The 12,956-nt window shown below is 44.1% G+C and overlaps 1 protein-coding gene across 1 annotated transcript; it reads right to left on the bottom strand.

Annotated features, from left to right (window-relative positions):
* Positions 1-3,948: 3,948 nt before the first annotated feature.
* Positions 3,949-11,336, bottom strand: CAV3 (caveolin 3). Its single transcript, XM_024217106.2, has 2 exons — positions 11,056-11,336; positions 3,949-6,063 (listed from the first exon to the last, which is right to left on the bottom strand). The coding sequence occupies exons 1-2, from the start codon at positions 11,167-11,169 to the stop codon at positions 5,722-5,724; spliced, it is 456 nt and encodes a 151-aa protein (XP_024072874.1). The 5' UTR covers positions 11,170-11,336; the 3' UTR covers positions 3,949-5,721.
* Positions 11,337-12,956: the final 1,620 nt, after the last annotated feature.

Here is a 12,956-nt window from a genome sequence, read left to right as displayed (position 1 = left end):
GCCGTGAAGTATTACACCAGTACAATTTTCTTGCCATGTAATTCACGCGATCTTGGTTATGGCATGGAGTATTCGTTAAAAGATTGTTTTTTTTTGTAAATTAAATTTTATAAATTCAACTTGAAGCAAAGAGGGGAGCAGTGAAGAAGAAGAAAAAAAAAAAAGCATGTGAAGGAAACCTGGGAGGAAAAAATGCTTCATGCACAAAATACAAGTATATCTAGATTGTATGGAATGCTTTTGTTTCTAGACTAACGCACCAAACTTTTATGACCTGTACAACATTGTATTACGTAAACATAAAGCTAGCACCACTGTGCTACCACTTTGGAGAAGTGCAAATAGTTATGGCACGATCCTGTTCCCGGTGAAGTCAGTGTGAATTTCCCCGCTGAATTCAATGGCAGCAAGATAAGCCATGCCAGGCTGAGTGGGCAACTCTTTGTTCATGTTCATCGTCCTTTCTCACACAAGTCGTTCCAAAATCAATGGGACACCATGCATGAGTTATGACTGCACATGAAGGAGGGGCTGAGGGATTTGACTGTATTTTTGCAATGGATATAAATACTGCATATTTATCAGTTTTGCTGTTTCATTATCATCAACTGATCCATTTTCAGCTTTTAGTTCTATAGATTTTGTTTTGGTCTCCAGGCACTTTTTAAAAATAGTAGCTTGGGACTGACTTTTAAGCATCGTGCCACTCATTAGTTCAGCTTGGAGCTTAAATCCCAGCTTGTTCTCATGCACTAAAGCAGTGGAACAGTGGAGTTCTGCACTTTCTCCATCCTCTATCCATTTAAACTCAAGGAAAATGAGAAATGTGTAGATTGTCCCCTTTCTGCACTCCCCAAGGAAAGGAATGTACTTTTATTTTAATGATTTTATTGTGATCATGGAAAAAAGCTACAGCTAGAAATACAGGATCTCATTCATCACTGTTTACTCTTGTTTTATGCTGGTCAACTCCACTGATTTCAGTAGAGTCAGGCCTGTTGAGAGTAACTTGGGTCCCCGGTACATCATGTGTGCTGCCCCCCCTCCCATTTCACCTCAGTTACAGATGCTTTAGGGCCCCCCCCTGAGCTTGGGGCCCTGGTGCAATTGTCCCTCTTCCCCTCCATCAGCCCTGAGTGGAGTTCCGGTGGTGTAAAGCAGAAGTAGCATAGGTGAAAGTAGACTGGTACGGTGTACCAGTAAGAAGTGGCCACCGGTACCGGCCTGTACGCAGCCGACGTTAAAGCGCTACTGCGGCAGCGCTTTAATGTCGTTGCCCCTTTTGCCCTCCCCCATCGGTGGCCCTGCCAGTAGGGACCCTCCCGGCAGGATTGCTGCTGATGGGGAGGGGGGCAAAAGGGGCATCTGCCACAGGGCCAGTGATTTAAAAGGGCGTGGGGTCCCCGGCTGCTGCCGCTGCTACCGCAGCAGCGGCTGGAGCCCCGGGCCTTTTAAATCGCCGCCGAAGCCCCGGATGGCAGAGGCCAGGCTGTGCAGATGGGCTGGCTGGGGGAGGCTGACCCACAGCCCTGACCCTTCCGCCCGAGGCCCTACCCCTTCCTGGGACCCGGAGCCAGGCCCCCGTACCGGTAAGTGCTTAATGTTACTTTCACCCCAGCAGAGCTGTGACTCAGTCCCACAGCCGAGCCCCAGGCTAGTCCTGCAATCTTAGCATGCGCAAAACTCCAGTTGGACGATGTCCAATCTCGCATGGTTCTATCACGCACAACTCCCACGGAGTCGAAGCGTGCACTGCCTGACGGAGTGGGATTCTGATTTAGTTAATTGCAAGATTTCAAAGCACTTATTTCCTATTCAAACTAGAGAAAGGACAAAACCAAAACCCGACATCTAATCTTTCCCAACGTTTAGAAAATTCAGAATCTTATTTATATAATAGGCCCAAACAAAATCCTAAATCCCACCCACACATGCCCTCATATCTCAGGATTATTTAGATTTAACTTTGTGGCTTGGACATGTCTCTACAAATTGCCCATGACTCTGCCTTTTTATATAAAACATAGTAGACCTGATTCTCCTCTGGGCCCCATTTGCAACTGGGCAAATTGGGTGTTACTACGATAGCCAATGATGGCCATAAATTGAGGACCAACCTAGAGACAGAGCCAGGTGGTGCTCCAGGAGGGTATGGCCCTTTAGGATTGGATAGGATGATTAATGATGAAAGTGGGTGTTAAACGCTATTTGTTTTGCTCTGACAAAGTTTTAGTGCCACTTTGCACAGGCGTAAGTGACTCCATAATGTGCCAGCCAGTGGAGAATCCAGGGCCATTGCGGTTTCCTTGTGTTATTCCTACCATCCATTGTACATTCCAGATCTTTCTGGAACTGATTACTGTGCACTGCATTATATTTCACAGTGTGCTGGAAATAGAGGGCCAGCACGTAACCTTCTTACTCAACCCTTACTTGGGCAAAACTCCCATTGACGTCAATGAACTTCAGTTTTGTCTGAATAAGGACTTAGGATTTTGTCCACTGAGCTTGATCGTGCTCTTATTAAAGCCCAATCCTGCACTTTCGTCTTACCATCATCCAGGTAAGGTAGTTTAATCAGTTTGTCCTGCATCTGCATCAGCATTCTGTATATTAAGGGAAGTGAATGATGAGCTTCTTTGCAGAAATGGTTTACGACCAGAAAGCTCAGTAAATTGTTTTTGAGAAATGATCGCTGATTATAATTTAAACCTAGGGACCAACAAATCACAATAATAAAAAATAAAGGCTCCACCCCCCAATCTACTTATTTTTTAAGCTTTATTATTTAGGACAGGTCATGATCCTGGATACAATCCTACTGCATAGTCAGCCACTTTGCTGCACTGTCTAGGCTATTGGTATTGTGTGTGGATGCAGGGGAAGAGCAGCCACCACTGAGCCACTCCTCCTCCTCCTCCAGTGAGTGGTGATGGGTGGGCAGAGATGTGAAGTGGGTGGAGCCAAGGCTCTGGCACTCCCTCCCCACCAAGTACCAGGCAGCATAGCTGAACTAGCATGGACGAGTGTGTGAACTGTACCAGGAAAAGGTCTGATGCCACTTACTTCCTCCACCAAGCAAGAGGGAAGCAGGGAAGCTTCTGGGATGATGCAACTACTCAGTATTGATTAGACTGCGAGGTGTTAGTAAGCCCATTGGAAGGATTTCACTAGAACACTGCACGGCAGAATCCCTGACCCAAAGCACTTATAACCTAAGATGCAGATGAATGGGTTGGCAGCCCAGGAGAACTGCCCTTTATCATCCAGACCCCCTGCTCTGAAATGGCTAACTTTAGAACATTGAAAAGATGAAACAAGACACCTTTCACAAGAGAAAAATGAATAAATGCATTGCATTAACACATTTCAAAAGGACATGAGCTCAGATACAATGCCGTAAAGGCTGCACGCCTACTAATAGCCCAAGACTACAGCTGGGAAGAGTTGTGGGTGTAGCTTTTTGAATTGAGTGTGTAATCAATAAAACAAAAATCACCCTCACATCACCTTTCATTATAACTTTTATTACAGTGAAAAACTAAAAATATTGCTCATAACCATATGATGTTCTCTGGGTATCAGGTCATAAGAGGCAAAGAACAAAGAATCAATTTAGAGTGTTTCTTTAAGGATTAACTCACTCTCAGAAACAATGGACATGTCCTATTCCAATGCAACTTCTCAAGCAATTCTGTCATCTTTTGGGTTTTCATGTTTTGCACCTGCAATATATGCACAAATTATAGCATTTTGACTGCTACCTACCTGACTGTGCCCTCAAATCAGGTAGCTGGTTACCTAATAGGCATCATTTCTGCCTGCACTGGCTGCACAATTAGAAGTGAGGCTGAAGTTTCTTTAAAAATGTGTCCCATAGTGAATAGCTTGGAGCATACTCACATGTCTGCCTAGACCAGCAATACAGCTGTTTAAGGCAAACTCTTAGACAAAGCTGAGCCATTCTATTTTCAATCACCACATTCTTTTTTTCTCTATTAGTCCTTTTAAAACGTTAGTGTCATTGGCGTGTTTAGTGCCATTACTTTGCAATAATGAGAGCACAAATCCCTGACGTCATTGGAGTAGTGCCAGTAGAGAATTTGGCTCTTAGTAGTCATTGGAGGAGGCAATTAGGCACCTAAATACCTTTTGAGGATCTGGGACCTACTACTTGTGGGAAGCCAATGCACTGAACTGAGGAAAGGACCATTAACCCTACCAGGAAAAATGTCTGAAAAGTAAGCTAGCTCAGGCACTGATTCAACAAGGTACTTAAGCATGTTTAAAGTTAAGCATGTGCTTAAGTGCCTTGCTTGATAGTAATGGAATTACTCACATGCTTTACATCCAGAATAATCTTCCTAGGGAATTGATGAGTTCCTCACTGTGTGATTCATTAAACACGGGCTGGACAAATTACCTGAGAATACAGAGTAGGAAATAACCTTGCCTTTGACTGAATGGCCTTTTTTTAATCCCTAATTTTTATGGGCCAAAACCCCTCTGACCTGAAATGTGCAACTTCCATTGAAAACAAAGGGTCTCATTCGCCTCTTGCTTACACGGAGGTATATCTGAACTAACTGCATTAAATACACTCGGGTGTCTCGTGTTAAACATTGCATGAGCGAATTAGGCCCAATGAGCTAAAATCTATTCTTGTTTACACCAGTGCAATGCCACTGATGTTAATGGGGGCCCCACAATTCTAGGAATTTTAGCTAATTCTTGCTCCAGTGTTAAGACAGCTGTAACTACAGGGAACATAGAAACATGGCAACAGGACTGATTAGCTACGACTAAATGCAGTTAGGGAGGAAAATGAATTCCCCAGTTTATCGTGATCAAACAAGAAAATAACACAAAATTCCCCACCTCCTCAACAAATAAGCCAAAACCTTTTATGAAAGCCAACCTGGTCACTATTTAAGGGAATTAGTCAAATATGTTTGCGGTCATTGAGGTAAATATTCAGATGTGGTAGGGAGGCCCAGTCGTCTGGTTTGTAAGTGTAATTTGGGTCTGAGAAAAAAATGGGGCCAAATGTCTGCAGTTTTTGTGCCTGCCCTTGAATCCTGGATACAGATTGTAATAGCTGCATGTTTAACTACCTGATTTATTCCCACAGTTAGTTAAGGGGTCCAAATGCCATGATATGCACTTGCAGCCACAAAACAACAGACACAAACTGCACTCCCGAAAAAACATGTTGAGCCGTCAAAAATGTACCCAATAAGGTTACCTGGATTTAAAAGCTTTGCTTAAATGGAAACACACACAGAAACAAAACTTTGTCATTTACATCATCAAGCCATACACTTTTGGCATATTGCGAATTAAAACAAAAGCGTTTACAACAGCCACTATTTGCAGCAATAATAATTATTACATACCTGTGCTTCCTGGTACTATTTTGAGCTAATGGCTAACTAAACAGACAATTTTGCATTGTACCCAAATGTACTTTAGCTTTCTCACACCCTTATTTGTTACTTAATAAATGCATGTGTTAATCTAAGGTTGTGGTCCATGAAATAATTACAGAGGAAGTTCTGCTCTCCTTTACATTAGATTGACTGTGTAGTAGCTGCATAGGTGTCATTGGAGTGACTCCAATGTAACTGAGAGAAGAATATGGTGCACAGTCTTTCAGGAAAACTTTGAAAGTGTGATTGTTGGGTGAGTGATTGTTTCTGCTAGTTTTCTCCACCAATTGCTCTAGATTTCCTTGCGTAGGGCAACTTTGATGCTGCTAAAGATCTTCCCCAGGGCCTCGCACAGTGGGTCACAGAAGGTGTGGATGCACAGGGAGTAAATTCTGCTGACACACTGGATTTCGATCACGTAGCTTTTGATGCAGGGCACTACTGCCCAGATATGACAAAAGGAGATTAAAGCAAAGAGGAAGCCCCAGATGACTGCCAGAGGGATTCCCAACACAACCGAAAGCAGCCGGTAGCACCAGTACTTGCTGACCGTGAAGGTGGTGTAGCTGGTTTTCCATACTCCATCAAAACTGTATGTACCTGCTGGCTCAGCAATGACATCTTCAAAATCCACCTGGAATGCAGACAAGACAGAGGGGTGGGTTAGGGCGGTGCCACTCACACAGAATTCAAGCAGGGCAGGTAATTATCATCCAACTGGAGAACAGTGCTCACAATCACTTGTCTGTTTATTGGCCAGCTGAGATCTGTCATACATAGGCATGCCCCTATTCTACTAGTGATGATTCCGAAGAACTGGAGAAAATAGAGGGTACAGTGAAGGAAATTAGGTATATGATATCAGACTCTGTACCCCTTCCAAAATAAAAGGCCCAAGCCAAGAACCAGTGGGAAATGGGTCCTGTGTGGAAGGTGAAAGTGTCTGCCCTACTCTCCATTCACTTCTCATCAGCTGGCTCTGGTGCACCTGGGCCAGAGAAACTGCCGTTGTCCAAAAGGTCTACTTCACACTTGAGTTTGGGGGACAAAATTAGCTGCAAAATGTTGAGCCCTCAGCCAGTTCTTCACCAAATTACCATCTCTTTTTCTTACATCATATGGCACAAATGTATGGTCAGACGTAACAGGGTCCACAACTGGGTTGCCTCTGAGCAGGCCTGTTATGGGGCACAAAACATTTTTACCCCCTACGCTGATGCAGGACTACCCCTAAATCATGGTTTAATTTTGAGGACAATCTTTTTAGCATTAGCTAAAGTATGATTGGGGTGAGCAGGTAGTCCCCGCACTTTAAACTGTTGAATACCGCTACTACAAAATACAACAATTTGAGTGATTTGGGTGTCAGGAAGGAAATGTGAAGGCAGTTATATAATGAAGAGCATGCAAGAGCAAAAACATTGGTGTCTGAAACACATTTACTGCTCTTGGGATGCTTCCTTTTCATATATGATTTAATATCTGAGTAATGAAAATGCATCCCACGGTGGTTTGGGCTGTGCAACGAAAAAACGTAAGGATGCAGCTAAACCTTATCCAGGTACATTCTAAGATATTGTACCTGCTGAAATGAGTGGGGACCCAACCAGGTCAGACTTGTGGTGAGATTTCCCCTACATCCTGCTTCTCCGTGGGTCTGAAATGCCACTAGAGCAGCTGTTTAGTGAGGTCTGCACTTCTGATTCTGCATGGAGACAATGCAGCAGGTTGTGATGCTGTTCTTGGGAAGGGTAATACTGCCCCAGGAAATATCAGAACTAAAAACAGGAGGCACACGGAAAGGCTGGCTCAGAGAAAGGTAGGGGTGAATACTGGGGAGCAAGTTGTATCTTCCTGATCCAACCCTAACACCACTTAGAGCTACTGCTGGGCAGTTCTAAGTAGCAGCCCTGATATAAGGCCCTACACGGACTCTATAACAATGGAGGATTGGTGGAATGGAGCTCCACTCCACCATGATCCCTTCCCAGCCCCACTCTTCCCTCTCCTCTATGTCGGGGTGGTAGTGGGGTCAGATGCTGCAGTGCTTTTACACCCAGTAGAGAGTTACCCCATGCCAAGGGGGAATTCTCATTTGCAGCTGGATAATGGCTCTTTTTCATTGAGCTGCACAAAGGGGCTGTAACACACAAGAATCTGACCCAGAGAGTTGAGGTGTTTTTTGTGGAAAATCATTGCCTTTATTAATCTAGCTCTTGGTGCTTAGATACCTTGATTAGTGGGCATTAGAAACGGACAAAGAAACACAAAGCTCCCCACTGGAAGAGGAAGATACATAAAGACTAAATTAAATTAAAAACAATATTAACGGACATGCGCCAGTCTACGGCATTGGTTGCCTCACAAATCCCGAAGACAAGGGCCCTCAGCTGGGGAGGCTTTTCAATTGGTCGTAAGGGTTCAATGGTAGGCATGTTTTTTTAGTATCTCGTGCAGTCTGAATTGCCACTAGGCGTCTCAGGAATGACAGGTGATTCAGGAAGGTGGGTTCCAAACATGCAGGTCTTTGTCCCCATGACGCTTTGTTCCCCCCACCACAACGCTCACAGGTCCGCCACCTTGAGCACCCGGGGCAGGAAATGTGCTGTGAAACTGTTTACTCTTGAAATAACACACACCGCCTATTCCTACCCTTTCGAGCCTTCAAGGGCATTGGCGGGCTTGCTGCTAAGAGGCGGATTGCACTCATAAAATGCCCACAAACCTTCTGATTTATTATTTGTTTTTTTTTTAAATATTCAGAGCTCAATTAATCAGCTTTACACACTCTGAGGGAGGTAGATCCACTTTCCTCTCCACATCTCCCAGGGACATTGCTGCTACCCGGCAGAACTTTGAGGTGGGGTTTCTTTTAATTACAGATCTGCTTAGTTGAGATTAAGAAACGTCTGCGAGAAAGCAGGAGCTGACGTATTTCTCGTGGGGAACGTATTCATCAGCTGCATTTATCACTGTAGCGTTGACAAAAAAATATTAATCATGGATGATAAACACAGGTTAAAAGGCATTTGTCATTTTATTATGAAACCATTATAAATTGTGCTTGCTGATTCTCCACATTAAAGAACTGTGGGCATGACTGATCATTAGAGAATGGTTTTATGCTTGACCTAGGCTCTTTTCAATAAGGCGTTTAAGGACATGCCTAACTTTAAGTACGTGAGTAGTCCCATTGAAGTGGAGGAGTGATATCCTGGCTCTGAAGTCAACAGGACACCAGTGGAACCAGAATTGCATCCAAAATACTTAAGTGCATGCCTGATTTTGAAGCCAGAAAGTACTTCAGCATGTGCCTAACTTTAAGCACATGAAGAGTCCTTTTGACTTCCTAGTGGGGAAGCCCCTTTTTCAAAGAAGGGTGCACTTGGTCCTAATTCTTCAGGGAGTGGAGTGCCCTTAGCAACCCCCATTTGTTCTCTTCTGGTGCAGACAGGCTCAGGGAGCACAGATGAGGTTCCACCAGAGGTAATTGTTGTATTACCGATGACCCAGAAGTGCCACACATAGTCAATAATACTTGGAGGGAGAGTGAGCCCTACAACAGGAACTCTAGCTGTCTTCCAGTACACACCTGAGGTCAACTGGCTCTAACAGGAGTTGAAGGCACTGAGCACCTTGCTTGACATTCAGTTTGGATCTTAGGTGCACAGAATACATATTTATATGAGCATCTAACTGCTGACTTGAGTGTCCTAATATGGACTTGGGTCCCCTAACTTAGGCATGCTGTCAGTTGACCTCTTCTACTTGTTAGGAAACTGCATGGCAGCCAATAATATGCATTTCCCTTATTCTTCTGAAAGTGACAGCCACGAAGCCTAAGGGCATTGACAAAGAGCTGTGATCAACTCCTCCAAGCTGGCATCGCTGCTTAACTCAAGCAAGGGACACCGATTCAGCCAGCACAGTAAGGCCTTGGAGATTTGTAAATGGAAATCCACCTGGACCCGAGGGAAGCATGTGACTCAGCATGACTTCTTCCCCAGTCTCTCCCACTCCCTGTATATACCTCGAAGCTGCAGATTCTCTTGGGCTTCAGTGGTGTCTGGGAGCCAGAAGGAGAATGCAGGAACCACACTTCCCCACACTCCACAGGATTGGGACCTAAACAACTGCATTTTGCTACCTTCAGGGCCGTGTAGCAAGCAGTGGCATAGGGCTTCAGTTTCTGAAGATGGAATCGTAACATACAAGTAATTGTGTTAGATCTGTAGAAGCACAGATCTTTCAGCCACAAGGCTCCTTTTAATCTCACTTCAATCTAATACCATTTTCCTCCTGGAAATTTCAAAGCGATTCCTTGATGTAATTCTGATAAAATCCTATCGTTCCATCTGTAGCAACCTTACACATTTACACTCTTTCTTTTTCATTTAGGTATGGAGACACAGCCAAAATAAGCCAGACTGGTATATATGTTTACCCCCCTATATGATCAAAAATAGCCTTACTCCATATGTACATTGGTATAGCTGAGTGCAGTATCTGGACCAATATATTTACAGGTACTAACAAAACAGATAGTGATGTGCAGAAGAGATACAGGAATGCATGTTTGGTGAGGAACATATGCTGGATATAACACCACTACCCAGCTGTCCCAATCCCATTTTGCCCTGCTCACTGAATGTCCATCTACCACACAGTAGCTGTTGCACTTGGTGGCCGATCATTCAGCCTCCCACTTCGAATACTAACCTGGCCTTTGCGTCACCTGTTTTCAAAGGTGGCTCTTTTTCTAAATGCAGAAACCAAAGCTCACATTCCAAGACCTCCTCTATTGACTTTAAGAAGAGGTTCAATCCACACTCATTTATCTCATCTGAATTGCTGTGATGCTTCAAGGAAAAAGAATAATTTAACAGAGCCTTTTCAATCTTCTCGCTTACCCTCCTGGGGCCAAATTCACCCTTGGTGTAACTCCATTTAAGAGGCTATTGTTGCACCAAGCCCACACGCTTCAATGGTCAAAGTTAGAGACAACGCCCTTTTGAGGTTCAGTCCAGTATTCCTCGCTCAGTGTCTCTGTTGATCAGGGCATGTCGGTATGAGGGAGAAACAATTCCGTTCTAAATAAGACGGTGAACACATTCAGCTGCCCCATCGTCTCCTGCGCTGCTCTGAACAGGGACAACTTGCTGAGACAATCAGTGTCATGAATTTTGGCAGAGGTTTTTTTTTTTAAAGGTTCACTTTAATTATTTAGAGTGACATGGGCATGAGTCTCTGTTTTATATTTGGCTTCCTGCTCCCCAAGACTAATGGGAAAATGTCAGTCAATTGGCAAGCTACAGCCACGGAAGTTGGAGTGAGTATGTTCAAAGAATTAAACAAGCACATTCATCAGAGATGGGAAAGCCACCTGAAATCACCTAGTCAGTGTATGCATCTCCCTGGCAATGCAGGATTTCCCCCGACAGCACATTTTCAAACTACTGCCCTCGATAATCCCGCTTCCCCTGGCATATTGTCCAGCTACACCCTATATTTAGTGATTTAAACATACTGTAGAATTTGAGCCTGATATAAAAGCAAACTACCAATAGATTTATTGCACTAAAATGCAGAGATGCTTATAAAAATCAAAGGCGCTCAGAAAATGTACCTTTATAACATCTTCATTAATGTGCTTTGGATCTCTGTTCACCAGGTCTATTTCCTTTGTGTGCTGGTCCTTTATTATTATCCTCTCCTCAAGTCCAGTTTGCTCTTCTGCCATAGTTTCTCGATAGAAGGGCACAAGTCAATTTAAAAAAAGTCCCAGAACCCTTGCTCTGCTGGCAAAATACCTCGAAAGAAAGTTGTGCATTCAGTAGCCCAAGCTTTGTGCTCTTCTTTACTTAGCAAACCCCACCCTGGATACCAGTGAACAGCTGCCGCGCTATAGCTTCAAGACCCTCTGTGAAATCTGCCTGTGGCAAACCTCCAAGCTAAAATTAATAGTGTAGCTCACACTGAGGCCTGAAAGCATTCCTTAAAGGGGCACTGGATTCATCTATGCTTTCACACCATAGAGCTAGCTTTTCAAAGGCGTTAGCCTGGATGATTCATAGAGAGATTGAAGAAGGGTCATTTTAAAGAGAAAATGATGCAAAATATATTATTGGAGGCTTTAATGGGACTGCACTCTAGGGGGGTGTTCGTTCAGAGTATAGACTAGAGAACTTCAGGGGCTCTACGGGGTGCCTGCTGGAATAGGAACTTAGCATCCATTTCCAGAGTGCAGTATGATCACACTCTGCAGGTTTAGCTCCACTGGCGACTGCAGAGGGGACTTGGACTATCCTACTCCCATGTGGACAGTCTAACGCTGGTGGCTGTGCTAGACTAATGCAGTGTCAGGACTGATCACCATAGTTACGTCTACTGTTGCAGAGGGAGGGGATAGGAAGTAGGCTTGTGCCTCCTTGCCTCTTGTACACCTGTGTAAGGCCAGCCACAAGCTGGACCATGGCATCACTCATTCATCCTTCGGTGTGCCCAATGGCAGAAGGTAAGCCCACCTAGAAACGTACAAGAGACATTATGGGCCAGATAGTGGCTAGTGTTTGAGTAGGTGTGGAGCCTGCTCCCTGAGAATAACTCTTTGGTCTCACGGCGCCCCACAAAAGGGTAAGGAAGGTGAGGTGGGCTGAAGGCCCTGCATCCTACACACTAGCTAACTGACCAGGTGACGGAGAGGGAAGGGAGAAACGCATACAATCTGCTCCTAAGGGATTGTGTAGCAAGTATGCGCTCCTCTGTATGGTGGAGCACAATGTTTCCCTGTGCTACCAGGAGGCAGCATGATACATCCCATTGCTCCCACTGAAGCTTTGCACTTCCCCCAACACAGGTCATCAACTGACTGCCAACAGCCAGGCAACACACGTAAGAGAACCACGTGGGCAGCACCATGATGAACTATGCTCCGTGCAATCCCAGTATCAATAAGGGTTGTATTTTAAACATCCTTCCAGTTCCCCATTACCAAAGGAGACAGAAGAAAGCAACAAAAATGATACATAGATCAGAGAGCAAGACCATATGAGAGGCTGAGGCAAATAGAGTTATTTGGAGCCTGTAAAAGAAGTGACTCAGGAGAGGCAGCTCATGGTCTATAAATATCTCCAAAGAAGCCATATTGTCACGGAACAGCCGAACAAATCCCCAGAGTCCTTTTAAAAGGCAGCCAAAAATATATAGTCTCGGGGAAGGAACTTGGAGTCTTCTAGCTTTTTCATGTAAAGAACATTTCAACCAAACAGAAATAATCAAAGTCACAAATCAAGTAGGGCACATACTCAGGGATATCTGGCTCCTTAGAAAGTTAGGCAGAGTGCCATCATAACTATATTAATTAGGATTCATCGAACACTTATTGCATTTAAATATCCATCTGCTATCTCTTTCCAGTGCTTTGTAGGTTCTGGTGACTAAGTTAATGCATTTATTCTAAATGCAGTGTAAAAAAATTCCAGTATGAAAAAATATATTTACAAACATCTTAATTTGAAGAAATGACAC

The sequence above is a fragment of the Terrapene carolina genome, unplaced genomic scaffold (assembly GCF_002925995.2).
Source record: "Terrapene carolina triunguis isolate 2854851 unplaced genomic scaffold, T_m_triunguis-2.0 Scaffold89, whole genome shotgun sequence".
In the NCBI taxonomy this organism is placed as follows: Eukaryota; Metazoa; Chordata; order Testudines; family Emydidae; genus Terrapene; species Terrapene triunguis.
Note: the sequence above shows the minus strand (reverse complement) of the source record. Positions and strands in the feature narration are given on the sequence as shown.

Excerpts from the sequence above, each read along its gene's own strand:
- CAV3 (XM_024217106.2), bottom strand. The coding sequence starts at position 11,169 with ATGGCAGAAGAGCAAACTGGACTTGAGGAGAGGATAATAATAAAGGAC. Across the intron at positions 6,064-11,055 it reads TTAATGAAGATGTTATAAAG|GTGGATTTTGAAGATGTCAT; the intron begins GTACATTTTCTG and ends TCTGCATTCCAG.